Here is a 19,969-nt window from a genome sequence, read left to right on the forward strand (position 1 = left end):
TTTGCTCTCAGGATTATCTGCTAATAAATTTTAGTGTTATTGTTGCACTGAAATTTGTTTAAGGGCTTTCATTGAAAGCACTGACTGCATGATTTTATCTCATGTTCTTATTTTTAGTAATCCACTTAAAATATTATATATCATCTGTTAACCAATTTTAGTTTTATGTGACATGGCCGAAAAAGTTGCTTCAGGTTCAATCATTCATATTGCACGTACATAGTCTACTGTTTTGAAATATGCTAAAACCTATTAAATAAATATTTCTAAATCTGTGTTTGGACTTAATTTGATTGTATTTAATTAAAGTTCGAATTGTGAAGTTCATTGGAAATTCAGTGTTTCTTTGATGCAAAAAAATGAAATGTGATAATGGTTGATGTGATAGAATAAATGTAAGTTTTTATCAGTAATTGTGTATTGTTTAAGTGTTCTTTCCCTGACAGGCTAATACTGAAATTAGAACATTACTCATCATTCACTGGTCAATGAGGAGGAAGGAAACGGATGTCACAACGTTAGCTTGACAGGGTAAGTCTCGACAGAAAAACGTCTTAATGTCTATCTGTTATTAATGTCAGGCTCTCTACCTGAGAGTCTCCGCAAGGATATCGCCTTTGGGTGTGTTTATTTAATCATTGTAATTATTTATAACCGACATTTGCAACAGAATGTAATTAGCCTTCATAAGCTCAGTGAATGGTCTGTTAGCCTCCATGGAGCTAAAGCAGCTAACAGCAGAAACTGAATCAGTGTTTCCGACGTTGACGCTTAAAAATGCCCATGGTTGAGCATGGGCATTTTTAAGCCCATGCTCAAGTACGAGCATGGGCTTAAAAATGTACGAGTCCACGTTTGGAGTTTGTGAAAAAGAAAAACACACAGTCACAGGTGTCTGTGGACACCTCTGACCTTGCCCAGATGAGACTGTTACAGAGTGGATTCAAAACTACTGATTCAGGAATCAGACTCTGCTCTGCAGCATCAGTTCAGCTCTGATGCGTTTTAAATTTTTTTTTTATTTAATTTAATGATGTTTTATGTCTGATTTGATTCATGCTGAAACCTTGACCTAGTAGAACAAATAAAGGTTACAAAAAAGGATTGTGAAAAGGAGAATCCCAGGTGGAGTGAGGATGACTGAGATGATAAAGGTTGAAGCAGATGAACCTGGAGGGTCCAGCTTGGAGGACCCCGTACCTGCAGCATCCACATCAGAGCCGGAGGAGGAAACACAAGACAACAAAGATCTTAGTAAGTGACTCAAAAAACATTCATTATTAGTTCCAAACACACTTTTTGTAAGTGCTACCTGTTCTATGGCGGATCCAGGCTTTGACATCAGATATATATTTATTTTTACTGAGGTTAAGGACTACTACCATCAATCAATATTCTACATTTTCCTAAGCGGAAAGTTTCTCTAAATCAATGTTTTAAATTTTTCTGTGATTATGCTCTGCCGCCTTCTTTTTGAAAAAATGTTATTTTTTAAAAAGAAAATTCATACTGTTTTTGTAAACAACACAACTGTTCTTGGTAAATAAAACATAAAAAATAAAGAAGGCTTTACTAGGGTTCCCCTTGCAAGTTGAGGTCTCACTTTAACTTTCAGATCTCTTTGTGCATGTAAAGTTGAAGCAATGGACACACAGAGCCTAAGCTTTTATTTTCTTGTTGAAATGACTCCATTATATAAAAATATGATTCTGACATTTTTCTGTGCTGTCAGCTTTTTCAAATGGTGGTATCTACCACTATCTGCAAACATATGGTGTCATATTTACAGGCATCTGTTCCATGAAATGTCAGGAAGGGGCGTTTGCTGACATCCAGTGGTCAGTACTGCATAGTGTGATCTCCAATAACACCTGCCAATATCTGGGGGCAGCTGTAAACTGCATTAACTGGTGCCCATTAAACACCAGTACCAACAGTAGCTATACATTTTGAATGGTTTGGATTTGAATAAAGTGCCGACTCTTTTGTATCTACATACTTTTTGTTGTTTGCAAGTAATTAACATCCAATATGTGTTTCAGTGTTGGTGAAGAAAAAAGAGGTTCCCCATGACCAGGGACTCATAAAGGAGGAAGAGGACGAACTGTGGATCAGTCATGAGGAAGAGCAGCTTTCCGTGAAGGTTGAAGATGAAGAGAAACTTCAGCTAGCAGAGCTTCATTGCAACCAAACTGAGGACAGCAGAGACACTGGAGGTTCAATCAGCAGCTCAGCTGAACAAATGGAAACAGAACCTGAAGAAGACTTTGGAGAAGCAGAACCAGACAGAAACGGGTATCTGTTTCACAGTAAGATGACCTTTCACAAAAAGGGTGAACGAATTAAACTGTGTTCCAGACTTGCTGCTGAGATTAGTGTAAAAGAAACAACATTTAGTTGCAATTCTTGTTGTGAAAGATTCAATCAGAAGACTTTCGACTCTGCAATGAGAGAGCTTGGCTCCGATCGTTGTTGTAAAAGATGTGAAGAAACAACTTCTCTTCAGACTCACATGACACTTCACCCAGGAGAAAGACCATTTGCCTGTGATAGTTGCGGAAGGCTTCATGCAAATAAATTATTTAACGAGAACCTGAATGTCCACTCTGAAGAAAAACCTTTTTCCTGTGATGTTTGTGAAACTAGATTTAAAAGAAAGCATCATTTAAAAGGCCACATGTGGATCCACACTGCAGACAGACCCTTTGCCTGTAGTGTTTGCAGTAAAGGGTTTTCTCAGCAGATGCGATTAAAGAGTCACATGCGTGTTCACACCGGAGAGAAACCTTTCATTTGCAGCATTTGCAGTAAAGGATTCGCTTTACGGGAGAATCTAAAAAGACACATGCATGTTCACCAAGGAGGGAAGAAGTTCATTTGTAGAGTTTGTGGTAGAGGCTTTTCACTACAGCAGACTCTAAAGAGACACATGAATGTTCACACAGAAGAGACACCGCTCATTTGTAGTTATTGTAGTAAAGGTTTTCATCAACATTGGTTACTGAAGAAACACCTGCTTGTTCATACAGAAGGGAAACAGTTTACTTGTAATACTTGCAATAAAGGGTTTTCATTCCAAGAGAATTTAAAGAAACATCTACATGTTCACGCAGGACAGAAACGGTTCGTTTGTAGTGTTTGCAGCAAAGGATTTTCAATCAAATATAATCTAGACAGACATATGCTGGTCCACACAAGAGAGAAACTGTTTATTTGTAGTGTTTGTAGTAAAGGATTTTCAGAACATCATCATCTTAAAAGGCACATGAAAGTTCACAGCGGACCGTTTAGCTGTAGTGACTGTAATAAATGTTTTACAAATAACATCCAGCTACAGCGACATGTGAAACTCCACATGGTGGAGCGGCCATTTGTCTGTGAAGTCTGTGAAAGCAGATTTATCCAAAAGTGTCATCTTGAAAAACACATGAAAGTTCATACTGGAGAGAAACAGTTTATTTGTAGTGTTTGCAATAAAGCATTTTCACTGAAAGATCGACTAAAGAGACACATGCGTGTTCACACGAGAGGAACTATTTGTAGTTGAACATTTTGTCAATACTCTTCAGAGATTATAGTCATCTACTCTGCTTTTATGTTCAAACCTCTGTTTTCATTTCTGATTCAACTGTCTCCACGCTGCAGTAACTCTGGATTTCACCCTGATGTCTTTACATTATCATCTAATTTCCACAGTAAATTAAAGACTTGCATGTACTAAGTACGCTTATGCAGTAGTGTTGAATTTTCTTGTTGTGATATGAATATAAGTAATACATTTTGCCTGGTAAAGTAGCATGCATAAACCCTCAATACAGTTGCATGAGATTAGATTTTTGTGAATTTGTGTTATAACTACAAAGTCAGCTGAATTAGTGGTTGAAAATATTAAAATCGGTGGAGTGTTATAGAATTTTTAAACTATGCAAAAATGTAATGAACTTCTGTTTATGAGTTAAGAAGGTTAGTGTACCAGTCTTAACAGATAGAGACATGTATGAAGTTCCACATATCTGTAGAGGAGTTTTTATTATTTATAATTTACAATAAAATAGTCAAACTCTAATGTCTAGCGGCCAAAGTGAAAAATCTTTTCCAATTTGAGAGCCAAATCTGCTCAACATTTGAAAAGAAAGTAATATATTATTTTGTTCTTATGTTTTCCTATCAACGGGTTTTACTTTTTATTTTAAATAAAAATCATCTTCTCAAACCATCTTAACAGTTTATCTAAAAATATTAAGCATCTAGTAACTAACATTACATTATAAAATTATAGGAGAAAACAGTTCTTGTGAACTGAGAACTGGAACGATATAAATTACCTGCTTTTAATATCCGTTAAATGAGTTTTGTTGCATTTAAACTTTATTATTTTGAAAAGCTAATGGTGGGTAACGGACGTGCTACTTCCTGTCGGAGCTTTCCGTCTTGTTCATTGGTCATTCTGGAGGTAACAACCGGATATAGCAATATTAGCTTAACAGGCTAAGAACCGAGAGATAAACGTCTTGAAGTTTGTGTAAAACAAGGGTTTAATAATAAATGTATTACCAGTCTTCGGGAATATATTACTTCTGGTTATCTGTTTTGGATGGTTGTGATTATTTCTAGACGAAATTTGCGCCACAGAATGTAATTAGCCTTTATTAGCAACATGATTAGACTTTCATCTGAAGAAGAGAATCAATGTTTTCGAAGTTGATGCATGTTAATAGTTCACAGTTCCGTTATTTAAGACAAGTCTACATGCTGAGTTTGTGAGACTGTGCGGGGAGGACCACGTCGTCTGTGGACACCACCCCTAACGCTGTTGTCCAGCTGAAGACCGAGAGAGACTCCAGTTTCAGGCAGCAGGAATATAGAAGACACGGCTTATATGACCGAAATCTTGATCCACTAAAACATATGAAGGTTGAAGATAAGGATTGTGAAAAGGATAATCCCAGGTGGAGCGAGGATTTGTGAGATGATGAAGGTTGAAACAGATGAACCTGGGTTCAGTTTAGAGACCCCTACACCTGCAGCATCCACATCAGACCTGGAGGAAACACAGGACGGCAAAAATCTCAGTAAGTGGTTTGTGTAGAATTAGGCACCGTGGAGGGAGGTCATTGTAGCAACTGCTTCTGCCTATTAGTCTGTTTCTTTAAATTATTCAGTTTATTAATCAAATTAGTCTCTGACTAACCCTACATTGAGCTTGCTCTGTTTTCTTCAAGGATTGTGGAATAATTTCTAATTAAGCCTCATGAATGTTTGCCACACATTGGATTTTATTCTTCTCTTTATTTTTTCAATTGGTAGCAATAATTTTTCCTGCATATTTGTTTGTGTTGTCTCTGACCTAGAAATGAATGCTTATATGAATGCTTATATGCAACTTTTTCAGTTGCATACTTTCCTTCAATTTCTATACAGACATGTCCAGGCATGAGTAAAACACTTGGATAATGCCAGCTTCATTTCCACAGAAGCCCATTCTCCGTTTTCTACTGTAATTGGGTCAACATCTTTGTGCTAAATTAACTTTTCGGCCAATCCAAACCATTAGTAAAAGGGCGGATGTTTACAAACATATTCTTTGTTCTAAAGTCCAGATATTTTAGTTGTACTACAGAACATGAAGGTAGATTGAACAGTTTCTTGCGTCTTCTCTTCTGGTTTTTATTGGTGTAAAAAGGTCAAAAAAGCTGCTTTTATACAGCAACGTTATCATTCAGTGATTAATAATTATTCACTATGGATATGTAGAGCTCTGTAGCTTTTGCCTCAATTTTTATGTGCCAATTTTTGCAGACTACCACAAGTTGGTGATTAAAGAAGAGGTCCTCCCAGACTGGAGCTCCAGTTTACACCAGCAGGACCCAGAACACCCCCACATAAAGGAGGAAGATGAGGAACTGATGATCAGTCATGAGGAAGAGCAGCCTACTCTGAAGAGTGAGGATGAAGAGAAACCTCGGTACTCGAAGCCTAGTGAAATCAAAACTGAAGACAACAGAGAGACCGGAGCTTCAACCTGCAGCTCAAATGAACAGATAGAAATAGAACTAGATGGAGAGGACTGCATAGAACCAAAACCACACAGAGACCTGGATCCAGCCTGTTCTGAAAAGAACAAGACAACGATTCACAATAGAGGTAAAAGATCTAAACTGCATTCAAAATTCACAGGACAGATTGGAGTTCATGCTGGAGAGAAGCCATTTGGGTGCAATGTCTGTGGTGAAAGATTCAAAAAGAAGTCCCATGTTAAAGTGCACATTATGAAACACACAGGAAGTGAAGAACATGGCTGTGATCTTTGTGGGAAAGTATTTAAAAAAAAGAGTTACCTTCAGATACATATGAGGCTTCACACTGGTGAGAGACCATTTGCCTGTGATGATTGTGGTAGGACATTTCATAGAAAGACCATTCTTAAGAACCACCTGGCAGTCCATTCAGGAGAAAAACCATTTTCCTGTGATGTCTGTGGTACAAGATTTAAAAGAGAGAAATCCCTCAAAAACCACGTGTGGTTGATTCACACTGCAAAGAAGCCATTTTCTTGTGCTGTTTGCAGTAAAAGATTTTCACAAGAAGAACATCTGAAGACTCACATGGGTGTTCACACAGGAGAGAAACAGTTTGTGTGTGGGTTTTGTAGTAGGGGATTCTCACTGAAATCAAATCTAAAGACGCACATGCGCGTTCACACCGGAGAGAAACCTTTCACCTGCAATATTTGTAGTAAGGAGTTTTCAAGACAAGATCATCTAAAGAGTCACATTCGTGTTCATACGGGAGAAAAACAATTTATTTGTGGGGTTTGTAACAAAGAATTTGCACTAAAACAGAATCTAAAGACACACATGCGTGTTCACTCAGGTGAGAAACCATTCACTTGCAGCATTTGTAGTAAAGGATTTTCTCAACAAAATCGTCTCAAAAGTCACATGAGTGTTCACACGGGAGAGAAACCGTTTGTCTGTAGCGTTTGTAATAAAGAATTTTCGCAGCAGCGCAATCTAAAAATTCACATGCATATACATACAGGGGAGCAGCCATTTCTTTGCAGCATTTGTGGTAAAGGATTTTCACTGCAAAGGAATCTTAAGATTCACATTCGCGTTCACACTGGAGAGAAACCATTTGTTTGTAGTTTTTGTAGTAAAGGCTTTTCACGACAAGATTATTTAAAAAGTCACATGCGTGTTCATACGGGAGAGAAACCGTTTGTTTGTGGTGTTTGTAATAAAGGATTTACGCAACAACAAAATCTGAAAAGACACATGGAGGCTCACACCGCATGATTCAGGTGTAGTGAATGTTTGGGTTGGGGAAATAAAGATAAATCTACGTGTGCAACTCCTTTCAGGGGAGCAATAATTTTATTGTAATATGTGTAAATTTAGATGAAATCAACAAACATATCTTTAATTTCACATTATATGTAGTCTCTACTACGGTGCATTTCATAAACTGGAAATCTAAAAAGATCAATGGGCTATGGATCTTTCTATCTATCTATCTATCTATCTATCTGGAGACGTTTCAGTTAAAGTGAAACAGGAGCCTTTGGTTCTGATAAATGGTGAATTTAACTACAAGAGCCTTCCAATCAATCAAACATTTAACCACAAATAAGAAAGCGCTTTTGGTTCTGATCTAGTCGTTTCCCAGTCCATGAACCACACTGACCAGCAGGTTTGAAATATTCTCCAGCTTTAACAAACCTGGGGCTAAATTAAAATGACCATAAAGTCATCAGTAAACTTCTTCAAAAGTTTGCCATAAATAGTGGGGATGAGGAGAGCGCACTGATTGATTTTATTTTTATTTGAGCAGTTTTTAAAGCTTATTCAATCCTACGTGTAAATATTAAGAGGATTCTTTTTTATTTATTTTTTCTACCTACTCCTGGAATCAATGAGCTCCTAACAACAGAATCACAAGGTGGCAGCGATGCGTCAACTGTCAGTAATTACAGTTCCTCACTGATGTACATATGAACTTCTGTTTTCAGATACTGGGTGTAATTTAGATGCACATGTAAATGTAATGGTGCTAGAATCAGGTGAGCTCTGAAAGAAATAGTTTCACTTTGTCCTGAACATCATGTCTTTCTGACTCCTACAAAGTAAATGTTTGTTAGCAGATTCTGATGTTAGCATCTTGGCAGAACTTGAGCCATCCTTCCCATTTTCCTCTTTATAGAAAAAACATGTTTTCCTGTTACCTAATACAAAATGATGTGCTTTACTGAAAAGGTTTGTTTAAAAAAAACAAACTGTTATGCCTGTGTACAAATAATATTTAAAATGTGTGTACATTCAGCATTGTATTCTTTTTATAATAAATGTAATTTAATTTCATGTTTATTCAGTAAGTGCCCTGAGGTTAGTCTTTTTAATTAGCACCATGAAAACAAAGTGAAATTATATTAAACATTTTATAAATAAGAATCTGTTTCACTTCTTTCCCATTTGTGCGCTTTGTTCTGAAAGGTTTAAAGAGGAAGCGGATGTAGAAGTAGCTGTGACATTAGAGACCTCTCAGATTCTCCATTTAACTATTGTTTGTTATTGCTGTTGGTAGTTTGCTGCACAGAATGTCATTGGTTTTTTTTAATAAATAACAGGAATTGACTTTTAGCTAAAATAGCAGACTGAATTAATGCTTTCGATATTGAAGTTTTTAAAAGTTCAGGCTGTAGTGCTTTAAGACACTGCCTTGAGTTTATGACACTGTGGGACAGCTGCCTCTCGATGTCCCTTCAGAAATACGTTGTTTTAGATCAATTTATTTTTTATCATAGTACACTTTAATATGTATTTTTCATATTTATTTAAAATAAAATAATGGAGACTCAGTTCCATGTATTACACACACACAAAAATAAGTATTAATTACAAGCTTTGCATACAGGATATGTTTATTTCGGGCAGCGTTACCATACAGAGTTAATGAATGTCACCAAAAGTATAAAAGCAACCCATAATCAAGAATTTCCTGAATAGTATTACTTTCTGTGTCAAATGTTATGCCATGAAAACGCAGAATGTTCATGTGAATAGAAGAAAATCATTTTGTTAATTAATTCTCATCCCTTTGAACACCTCAGTAAGGGCTTTTTATTGAACCTGCGAAGAGGTTGTTTTTCTTTCCTTCTGAATCTATTGTTATATTTTTGTTTTGAAAATCTCCAACCCAAGCAGCGTGGGCATAACCACTGCGCATGTGCGCCCCGTGGAGAGACTCCTGTGGTCTGCAGGTAGACAGACGCGTTTGAATTAATCGTTTTGTCCTTTAGGATCATCAGATTTGTTCTGCTCAGATGAGTAGGTTTGGGTCAGAGATCCAGCAGGATGCAGGTAACATCTCCCAGCATTCACCGTACACGTCAGATGTCGGGCAGTCTTTAATAGTTCTGGCTTAGCGCTTTGTGGCTGTCCATATGCGTTCGGCGATTTTAGATGTATTGTCCTGAGTATGCTCTTATCTGTATCACACTCACTGGATGGGCGTATTTATTCTTCATTTCAGAAAAAAGATGCGGTCTGGCTGTGCATCATTGTCACCTCATAGGTAGCTCAGCTAGCTGGGTCCCAATACGAAACGTTTTAAAGTTTAGGTTAAACATGTTATATCTCAGTGTGTGTACTATATAATCATTCTGAAGATTTCGCTTCTACATTTTGTGATTATTTGTAGCCGACGTTTTCTGTTCAGAACGTAGAGTGAATGGGCTGTTAGCCGCCGTGGAGCTAAAGAAGCTAACAGAAGTGAGTGAATCAGTGTTTAAGAGGTTGATGTTCATCATAGAACAGAGAGACTGAAGACATTTCAGAGTGAAGCGAGAACTACTGACTTAAGGCATCATCAGACTCTGCTCAGCATCGCGTCAGCCCTGCCTAGGTTACCAAGGTTCACCTTTTCTGTTGACATCCTTTGTTAGATCAGATGCAGCATCCGTTTGATGATTCATGGCTGAAACCTTGACCTGCTAGGACATGTGAAGGTCGTAAACGAGGATCGTGACGTCTAAAACGAGTGAGGATGTCTGAAATGATGAAGGTGGAAGCAGATGAACCTGGAGGCTTGGAGCCCCTCATACCTGCAGCATCCCCATCAGAACTGGAGCAGAAACAAGATCACAAAGATCTCAGTGAGTGACACAGTTGTTGCTGAGTTGGAGGAAATTGGCAAGTTTTAGAATCACTGCAGGGCTTTGAAGAGTTTTACACACACAAACATACAAAAAAGTCAAACAATAATATATAAATATATTTTTTTATTTTGGGAGAACCTATTATTTACTCTTTTATTAATACCCTCCGGCCTTTAAAGACTGACTGTCCCTTTGACCTGCATGTTGAACTCATGAAAGGCACACCTGTGTGTAAATAGGAGGCAGTTGAGTGGAAGGAGACGCCAAATCAAGTGGAAAATGCTTTTTCTTCAGATAAGGCCCTTTATTATTTTTAGTTCGTGTCCTCTCAATGCCGTTTACTGCTCCTATACAGTAATTAAGTCAGTAATTAAGATTAATCGGAAACAGCAGAACTGTATCCTAGTTTTGAATGATTGAAAAAGACAGTCAAGATCAAGTCTGATATCATCGTGTCTGATATGTTTACACAAAGTAACCTGATTTATATTTTTGTAGTTCCTCGTGATTATGAGGATAACATAAATTTTAATGAATTAATAATAAGTTTCCTGCTATCTGAATATTCCCCAGAAAATGGCAGACAGACCAAATTATTGGGCCATGACTCTCTTGCTAATGGGGAAGGGAAGGGTTCTAAATATTATTTTGTAGTATTGTCTCATTTTTTTTTGTCTTCTTTGAGATAGTTCAGACATATCTCTGGTAGTTTCTTTCGTGACCCCTTCAAAGTATGACACAAAAACCAACTGTTGGATATCATCTGAACAAGTTGTATGATTTTTTTTCCATGCAAAAATAGATTATGGCTATTATCAATTTATGTAAAGGAATAGATGTTTTAAAAATGGTTAACAAGCATTTAATATCCGTTCATGTTTTGATGTTTCCAGTCCATCAGATGTTTGTGATTAAAGTGGTTCCCCATGACTGGAGTCTCAGTTTGAACCAGCAGGATCCAGATGACGCTCGCATAAAGGAGGAGGAAGAGCAACTGTGGATCAGTCACGAGGAAGGGCAACTTACTGTCAAGATTGAAGATGAAGAGAAACCCAAACTTTATGAGATCAAAGCAGATGACGTAAGAGAGACTGAATCTCCAACCAGCAGCTCAGATGAAAAGACAGAAACAGAGCCTCATGAAGAGGACAGTGGAGGATTAGAACTGGAGAGGAGCCAAGATCTAGCATGCTCTTCTCTGCAAACTAAGACAACTTCTCACAAAAGAGTTAGGACATCTAAGTCGGCTGTAAATGGCATTCAAACTGAAGAGAAGCCATTTTGCTGCCACGTTTGTGGAAAAACTTTCAAGCGCAACGCTCATGTTAAATTACACATGATGACCCACACTGCGGAGAGAGAACATACCTGTGATCTTTGCGGTAAGGGATTTAAAGAAAAGAGTTTCGTTCAGACACACATGAGAATACACACTGGAGAGAAACCATTTTCCTGTGATGTTTGTGGCAAAGGCTTTCATGCAAGAACATATTTGAAAACTCACATGAAGGTCCATTCAGCAGAAAAACCTTTTTCGTGTGATATTTGTGGTACAAGATTTAAAAGAAAGGAAAATATAAAAAAGCACATGAGGATCCACACTGCAGAGAGACCTTTTGTTTGTAGGGTTTGCAATAAAGACTTTTCACTGCAAAACACATTGAACAGACACATGCGTGTTCACACAGGAGAGAAGCAGTTTGTTTGTCATGTTTGTAGTAAAGGATTTTCATTGAAACATAATCTGAAAAGCCACATGGAAGTTCACACGGCGCCATTTAGCTGCAGTGATTGCAGTAAACGTTTCGTGAAAGAAATCCAGTTAGAGCGACACGTGAGAGTCCACTCAGAGGAGAGGCCATACGGTTGCAACGTCTGTAAAAGTAGATTCTATCAAAGGTGTCAACTTGAAAATCACATGAGGGTGCATTCAGGGGAGAAGCCGTTTGTGTGCACAGTTTGCAGTAAAGGATTTTCACAGCTTGGAGATATGAGGAGGCACATGGGTCTTCATAAAGACTAACTAAACATTGTAGTTGTCAGCTAATTTGTCAGTATTTTTCTGAATAATTTATGACTACCTGATCTCCACGTTATCACATTAAATTAAAATAATTGAAAAAATATAAAACTTAATCATTTGTAATTTTTAGTGAAAAGTCCAAAATGCTAAAGTAAAGTTAATCCTGATGATTTTTAACTGGTAACTTCAAAATCACCAAAGCTAAAAAGCATAATAAACCCACTTGTGTTTTTACCAAGGCTGTTGCTAAAAAGATAAGTATAATTGTGTGTTTTACCTGTAGCTCTCCCTCCTAAATAAATAAATAAATAAATAAATAAAAGAGGTATTGGAAAAGAAAAAAAAAACAGTAAGTGTTCAGAATGTCAAATATAATGAGATTGAAGTATTAGATTTGGTCCTGAATGCAACTCTTTCTGCCTTAAATGTGATTATTTTACAACTGAACATCATCTCCAGTTGGGCTGTATAATAATTTGCAATTACATATGTGCAATATTCTTATCCAAATTACTTTTGGAGTGCAATAATTGTTGACCAATATATTGCAAGTGTCATGAATGCACATTTTGCATGCCAATAAGGCTATGTGCACACAGCAGGTCTTGATGCTCAATTTCATTTTTTTTTTCCACTGAAATCCAATTATTTTTAATGGTTTTTACCGCAAATTAAATGCAACCCCAATCGAACTTCTGCGTTAAAGATTTATGACTCCAACATGATCTGCATGCAGAGAAGTGGCAATAAATGTCGCACGCACTATTTACTGTTTGTTGGCACCAAAGTAACACAGCTGACCAAAGTGACAGCACTGCTCTCTTCAGCCAATGTTTATGTATGGATTTACAGCCATCTGGCTTCTTCTGGCACAGAATTAGAATGCATGTCAATGTTGTAAAAGTCAAATAAAATGTGTCAAGTGTCACAAATCAGATTTTTTTTATTGGCTGAAAAGATTGGAATTGGACCGTTCAGCATGCTGTGAAAAAAAAATCTGATCTTGGTCGCATATTGGCAAAACAAAAAAATCGGATTTAGGTCGCATGTGTCTGCTGTGTGAACATAGACTTAAGATATTCAGCCTATCGGACTCCGTCCAGCATTCAGAGTATGAAGTAGATGTCCATGTATTGTGGGAGATGAGAGACTCACAGTTAAAGGAATCATGGTTTTGTTCTTTTAATGACAACAATCATTACATTGACCAAACATTTATTTGACTCAGTATAAATGTCTGGCTTTGTTTTACTTCTCACATCTGTTTTGATGCTGTTTTTGCATATGACAGAAAATCCCTAAAACAATCTCCAATTCATTCTGTATTTACTGCATTTTGTGTATTGTTTATAAAAACATTTACAAAATAAAATGTACTTACTGTATTTATTTATTCAAGCATTAAGATGATGTATGTTTCACTTACCTATTAACTAGTCCTCCTCAACCAGGTGCGTATTGGGTATCTTCCTAATATGAGGGGAAACACTGAGGCTTCAAATACATTCAGTCACTGACTAAAAATATATTCACCGTGGCTCCTCATGATCCCTTTTGTGATATTTCTTTAAACTACTCCTTAAGCAGGTTAGGTCATGTAAGTCCTTCAATTGTTTATTTGAAAAAGATTGTTTGGTTCCAGCATTTATTCACTTCAGCTGCATTTTCCTCTAACATTTCTTAAGATAAGGCTTTTGGGGATTTTGGTAGTATATAAATAAGTCCAATACAATTATTTGTTTTGTAGAATAAACCAACCAACCATCCTAACAATAGCAAAATGAAAACTGGGTAGAGAGGTGTCCATTTTCATATAAATTGTTTTATTTTGAAAAGATGATAGTTGATAGCGGAAGAGGTTTTCCAGTTTAGACCGTAACCGGATGTTGTCATTTTAGCCTTAGTTGCTAAGTCCTGATAGTAAAACGTCCTAAAGGTTGTGTGTAATTACTATGTCAGTCTTTTCTTGACAGTCTTAGAGAATATTTTTCTTACGTATCTGTTGGGTCGATGCGATTATTTCTAGCAATAGCTCGCAGTTCGGAACGTAATTAGCCTTCATTATAAGAGTGAATGGATTACTATGTGGAGCTAAAGTAGTTGATAGCCGAGACTTAACCAGTGTTTTTAATGATGAAGTATTTAAAGCTGATGTTTTAAAGCTGCAGATGGGACAGAGTGGACCCAGAAGTACCGAAAAAGGTATCAGACTCTCTGCTCTGCAGCACAGCTCTGCTTCTGTTTACTATTGATGTTAACACACTTTATTTGATCAGTGGCTGATTTGTGTCTTATTCCAGTTTCAGGCAGTGTAAAAACACAATATGAAGGCCAGGTGGCTGAAACCTTGATCTACTTAAAAATCTGAAGGCTACAGACAAAGATTGTTAAAAGGAGAAGTCAAGTGGAGCGAGGATGTCTGAGATGAAGAAGACTGAAGCAGATGAACCTGAAGGGTCCAGCTTGGAGCCACCTGTACCTGCAGCATCCACATCAGACCTGGAGGAGGAAACACAAGACGACAAAGATCTCAGTAAGTGACTCACATTTGATTGTCTGGATTGAAGCTGATTATATCTGACTGGAAATCTGACTGCTGGAAGCGTCAGAGTGAAAAGTAAATTCAAGCCAGCTGACAGCCTTGCCTTGGGCCCCCTTAACTCATGGCATTCTGTAACCAATAATAATAATAAAAAGTTTGATTTGGCTTCTGAAAGAAAGGAAGTGACGCATCTCTAAGGTGTCATTAAATGTGAACAATGGCTAATGAGCATATAAAAAAAACCTTTAAATTTTCATTTGATTTTTACAAATACATGATCTTCCCCTTGATCATACTTTTAATAGTCAATGGAAAGATCTTTATTGCAATAATGTTAAACCCTCCTTGGATTTGCTAGCCTGCTTTTCGTATGTTTTCCACTGGTGTTTTGATGATTTGTCTTTTGTGATGAGTTCCAAGACTTAATCTTTAGCTCCCCCTTCTGGCAGTTTGACTAGACTTCATTTGCAGCTTGAAGAATTAAACCAAATTCCTAGTTAGTCTTTCACTCCAGAGTTGCCCTGAAAGCCAGGTGTGAAGCCAGTGCGAGGATAATAACAAACCCTCACCTGAACACCTGGGTGCTTGAGTTTTCCCTCACTTTATGAAGGCGTTCCTACTGTAATGCATTCAGTTCCAGGAGGTAGAACTCTGACTCTCAGTCAGCTTAGTAATACTCACACAAATCCACTCTAATGTACATTAAAACTGAGTGATTTATAACTGAGGAACTGACCTTACCTTATGTTTGATATGCCATCTTGATGGAGCTAATTAGTTTGAGTGGACTCATCATTGATGTTTCTGTTGTCAATCATTCATGGCAGTTCTGCTCAGGTCCAGCATCCTAAACGGAAAGCTCAGAAGTTTTTGCAGGAACCAGAAAGCGATAATACCAAATCTAATCTGTGTGGAGACTCAAAGGTGATCCGGGTTGATAATCTCCTTTCTCTCCTCCTAACTTCCTTTAAACAAGTCCATAATTTATAAGTAAAAATGATGGATAAAACATTTATTTTTAATTTTCAGAAAGAGAGACATTGATCCTCCTGTTGATAAAGTATGGCTTCAGTCGTGTGACAAAACTCTGATTATTGAAGGCTTTAGAATTTCCCTTTAAGTAGTTACAATTAGTTGTGATTTTAGATTTCTGCCTTTACATCTTCTTTGTAAATTATTAAAAAATTTTATTATGCTAATTATCAATTTAAACATAATTTGTAAGGTCAATATGCCATTCAGTGATGATCCCGTGTGTTGTGATGTTCTCAGTCCACCAGATGTTGGTGATTAAAGTGGTTCCCCAGGACTGGAGCCCCGGTTTGGACCATCGGGATCCAGAAACCTTCCACATAAAGGAGGAAGACGAAGAACTGTGGATCAGTCAGGAGAAAGAGCAGCTTACTGTGAAAACTAAAAATGAAGAGAAACTTCCTCAAATCAAAACCGAAGACATCAGAGAGACAGAACCTCTAAGCAGCAGCTCGACTGAACAGAGGGAAACAGAACCAGGTGGAGAGGACTGTGGAGGATTAGAACCAGACTGGAGCCATGATCCAGTAGGTTATTTCCATAAAAGTAAGGTGATGGTTGAAGGAAAAGGTAAGACAGCTAATCTGCCTTCCAGTGTTCCTCCTCAGCATGAAGTGCACACAGGAGAGAAGCCATTTGGTTGCAACATTTGTGGAAAAAGATTCAAACTTAAGACAAATGTTAAGTTACACCTGATGATTCACACTGGAATGAGAGAACACAGGTGTGATCTTTGTGGGAAGGGATTTAAAGAAAAACTTTCTCTTCAGACTCACATGAGAGTCCACACTGGAGAGACTCCATTCTCCTGTGAAGATTGTGGGAGGAGATTCCATGCCAAGAGAAATCTTAACATTCACATGAAGCTCCATTCTGGAGGAAAAGCGTTTTCTTGTGATGTCTGTGGTGCAAGATTTAAGGTAAAAGAAAGTCTTAAAAAGCACGTGTGGATCCACACTGAAGAGAGACCTTTTGTATGTAGCGTCTGCAATAAAGGTTTTTCACAACAAAATATTCTAAAGAGACACATGCTTATTCACACAGGAGAGAAACACTACATTTGTAGTGTTTGCAGCAAAGGATTTTTGCGACAAGGAGATCTAAAGAGTCACATGCGCGTTCATACGGGAGAGAAACCGTTTACTTGCAGTGTTTGCAGTAAAGGATTTTCACAACAGGTGTATTTGAGAAGGCACCTCGATATTCACAACGCACAATTTAGCTGTGGAAATTGTGGCAAGTGTTTTGTGAAGGAGACGCAGTTAAAGCGACACGTGAGGCTGCACACAGAGGAGAGGCCATTTGGCTGTGATGTCTGTAAAAGCAGGTTTATTCAAAGGAATCATCTTGAAAATCACATGAGAGTCCATTCAGGAGAAAAGCAGTTTGTTTGTCATGTCTGCGGTAAAGGGTTTTCCTTGCACGGAGATCTGAAGAGACACATGCGTGTTCACACAGGAGAGAAACCATTTGTTTGCAGCGTTTGCAGTCAGAGATTTTCACGACCAGCGTATCTGAGAAAACACATGGATATTCACACTTTACCTTTTCAAAGCTTTAGTGATTGTAGTTAACTTTTCATGAAGGAGTTAGACTTAAAGACTCAAGACAGAGAAACCTTTCGGTTATGATGTTTTTAAAACCAGATTTAGTATAAATAAGTATTTCCATCGTGATAAGTACTTAACAGTTCATCAAGAAGAGAAGACAGTTTATTTCCTTATTTTTGCTGTAAATGCTTTTTTTCATATATATAGGTGTTCAAAAGGGCTGCAACTTATTATTTTGATGTCAAAAATAAAAACGTGGGCATACCTTCCGTTACCAGTGCTGTGAAATGTTTGACTACGTTCTCTAGTTTGCGCATCTGATAAGTATGATCAATGTTTTGTGTGGCCAAATTTTAGCAACCGCTGTTGGGAGTTTTCTCGACGTGGGATGCCAAAACTGTGCAGTGGTTTGTTCACGTTTATTTGTTTATTGAATTTGTTGTCAGCTCAGGTGGAAGCCTTTTTCATCCTGAAAGAGTGATGAGAAATCCGCTTAGAGGACTGGGTAGAGGAGAGAACGCCAGTAAACTGATCATTTTCATGGCTATCAAAATAAAGTGACAAGTTTCTGAGAATGTTTTGTAAGTTTTGTCTTCTATTTATCTAGAACTGAAGTGACATGTTAGTAGATGAATTATTATGTTTCATTCAAACTAGAGACTAAACAGCCTTGCACTTAATCAAAGTGTGTAAGACAAAAGTTTATTTAAAGTTCTTTTAGTCAGGTTTATACTTTGAAGCAAAAGATAAAGCATTTTAGGTGATTTGTTTTCAGAAATAATAGATTTGTACAAAAGAGTCAAACCAAGTAAGAGCAGCAGTTTAAGACATATTTGCAAGAACTGTAGTTCTGACAAATATTAGCTTCTTTTTGGTTTAATATTTTTAAGAAGCGCTGTGTTCTTGTTCTTTATTCTTGCTTATCATTGTGGTGCAGCACATTTGTTAAAGTCTATTTAAGATACAAATAAAGTTGACTTTAACAGAAATGTATTGGTTCTGGTCATTGCGCAGAATGAATTAACAAAAATCCAGGATTCTACTAAGGGAATCTGAACTAATTACAGCCTATCACTTAATCAGGTTATACATTGTAAAACATGTAAGTCTGCAAGGCTCTATATGCCTCCCAATGGATTTTGTAAGCAATCTCTCTCTCTCTTCCTCTCTCTCTTTCTCTGTCTGACTGATACCTTTACAACTGTGGTTTATATTCTGTTGTAAAAACTATGTCAAGCAATGTACATTGGAAGCCTGGTGGAGTTTTATGCCTGACATTCTATTTAAATAAATAATTCAAAAAAAAGATAACATTTTTAACTGATACTGGTGAAAAACCATTTCTTAGTACTTCAAGTATTTTCCGAGCAAGTGATGAGTTTGTATTGATTTTGGTTGTCTTTCTATTTTGAAAAAGTAAACGTTGAAAGAGGAAGTGGGCTTTACGAATAAGAGCTTTACTTGTCATTTATTGGTCAATAAGCAGGAAGTAACAGTCCTAGCGGAAAAACACTCCGTGCTCTACAGTTTTCTTGAGGATGTCGCTTCTAATTATTTGTTTTTAACGCTTGTGATTATCTAGTCGGAGTTTTTAGTTCAGAATGTAGTTGATCTTCATCAGTAAAGTACATGGACTGTTAGCAACTGTGGAGCTAAAGCAGCTAACAGAAGGGAGTTAATTAAAGTTTATGCTTCAGTAGTAGAAAACGAGACTGCAGGAGGACGACCGCATCGCATTTGGACATCTCTAACTTTGTTGTCCAGCTGAGGTCAGAGAGACTGGGGACAATTACAGAGTGGACCCAGATCTACTGACCAACGTTCCAAGCTCTCTGCTCTGCAGCATCAGTTCATTCTCTGTTCAAACACTTTATCTGATCAGATGCTGATGTGTCTCCAATTCCAGTTAAAGGAGAAAAAAGCAGGAAGTCCAGGTTATGTGGCTGAAATCTTGAACCACTGGAACATGTGAAGGTTTTAAACAAGGATTGTGAAAAGGAGAATCTCAGGTGGAGTGAGGATGTCTGAGATGATGAAGGTTGAAGCAGATGAACCTGGAGGATTCAGCGCAGCTTCAGCGTCCAAATCAGAACCGGATCAGACACAAAACAGCAAAGATCTCAGTGAGTAACACACATTTGTCTGTCTGGATTTGAGCAAGTTAACTCAAACAGGAAGTTTTGAAAGGGCTGCTGCACTGTAGGAAAAAATGTAAGTGATAAATATGTGCAATCATTTTGCACATATTTATCACCTCTGATCTGTCGAGTGGGCCTCTTTAGCAGGTAGACTCTTTGGTGACCCTGCTTAAAACAGAATTTGTTCTTTTTAAGGTTCAACCTTGAGTCCATTCGGCTGACTTTATGTTCAAAATGATCCTTCTTAAATTCAGTGCTCCTCAGTTTAGCTTGTATTAAAATGTGTTTTCCCTCCAGCCAACAAACACAAGCAAGCCACTGCCATGATTTAACTAGTCCCTCTGCAGTGTCTTGTGAGTTTGACAAGATTGATGCTCAGGGAAAACCTGACAGACTTTTAAATTAAATAAATTTTTAAAAGATCAGATTCTTTTACTTGTAAATTACTTAATTTCTCAAATAGTTTTTCTTTCTTAAAATTTAGGGGAAAGAATGGCCACTTCTTTTTTTTTCCAAGCAACAATTAAT

At 37.4% G+C, this 19,969-nt stretch overlaps 3 protein-coding genes and 1 pseudogene across 13 annotated transcripts in view; all 4 read left to right on the top strand.

Annotated features, from left to right (window-relative positions):
• LOC106962603 (gastrula zinc finger protein XlCGF57.1-like) overlaps positions 1–19,969 on the top strand; it is a 41,236-nt gene that overhangs the window by 5,846 nt on the left and 15,421 nt on the right. The window contains exons 1-3 of one of the 11 annotated variants that reach the window (XM_015057129.1): positions 9,207–9,903; positions 9,996–10,153; positions 11,050–12,297. The exons of 1 other annotated variant lie outside the window; for it this stretch is intronic. In XM_015057129.1, the coding sequence (XP_014912615.1) occupies positions 10,045–10,153; positions 11,050–12,179 (1,239 nt within the window). In that variant the 5' untranslated portion in view covers positions 9,207–9,903; positions 9,996–10,044 and the 3' untranslated portion in view covers positions 12,180–12,297. Of the gene's footprint in view, positions 1–1,061; positions 1,126–9,189; positions 9,904–9,943; positions 10,154–11,049; positions 12,298–18,363; positions 19,427–19,969 lie in introns of those variants that run through there. 9 more of the 11 variants (XM_015057131.1, XM_015057130.1, XM_015057132.1 and 6 more) reach the window with 9 other exon arrangements.
• LOC106962602 (gastrula zinc finger protein XlCGF26.1-like) lies at positions 1,115–3,724 on the top strand. Its single transcript, XM_015057111.1, has 2 exons — positions 1,115–1,254; positions 2,043–3,724. Exons 1-2 carry the CDS (start codon positions 1,137–1,139, stop codon positions 3,545–3,547), a joined length of 1,623 nt encoding a protein of 540 aa, XP_014912597.1. The 5' UTR covers positions 1,115–1,136; the 3' UTR covers positions 3,548–3,724.
• Positions 4,439–7,358, top strand: LOC106962599 (gastrula zinc finger protein XlCGF57.1-like; annotated as a pseudogene).
• Positions 14,060–17,875, top strand: LOC106962606 (gastrula zinc finger protein XlCGF57.1-like). Its single transcript, XM_015057137.1, has 3 exons — positions 14,060–14,381; positions 14,480–14,712; positions 15,994–17,875. Exons 2-3 carry the CDS (start codon positions 14,595–14,597, stop codon positions 17,325–17,327), a joined length of 1,452 nt encoding a protein of 483 aa, XP_014912623.1. The 5' UTR covers positions 14,060–14,381; positions 14,480–14,594; the 3' UTR covers positions 17,328–17,875.

This window comes from Poecilia latipinna, unplaced genomic scaffold (assembly GCF_001443285.1).
Source record: "Poecilia latipinna isolate Pla-1442-1.1 unplaced genomic scaffold, P_latipinna-1.0 Scaffold1437, whole genome shotgun sequence".
In the NCBI taxonomy this organism is placed as follows: domain Eukaryota; kingdom Metazoa; phylum Chordata; class Actinopteri; order Cyprinodontiformes; family Poeciliidae; genus Poecilia; species Poecilia latipinna.

Excerpts from the sequence above, each read along its gene's own strand:
- LOC106962606 (XM_015057137.1), top strand. The coding sequence starts at position 14,595 with ATGTCTGAGATGAAGAAGACTGAAGCAGATGAACCTGAAGGGTCCAGC. Across the intron at positions 14,713-15,993 it reads ACAAGACGACAAAGATCTCA|TCCACCAGATGTTGGTGATT; the intron begins GTAAGTGACTCA and ends TGATGTTCTCAG.
- LOC106962602 (XM_015057111.1), top strand. The coding sequence starts at position 1,137 with ATGACTGAGATGATAAAGGTTGAAGCAGATGAACCTGGAGGGTCCAGC. Across the intron at positions 1,255-2,042 it reads ACAAGACAACAAAGATCTTA|TGTTGGTGAAGAAAAAAGAG; the intron begins GTAAGTGACTCA and ends TATGTGTTTCAG.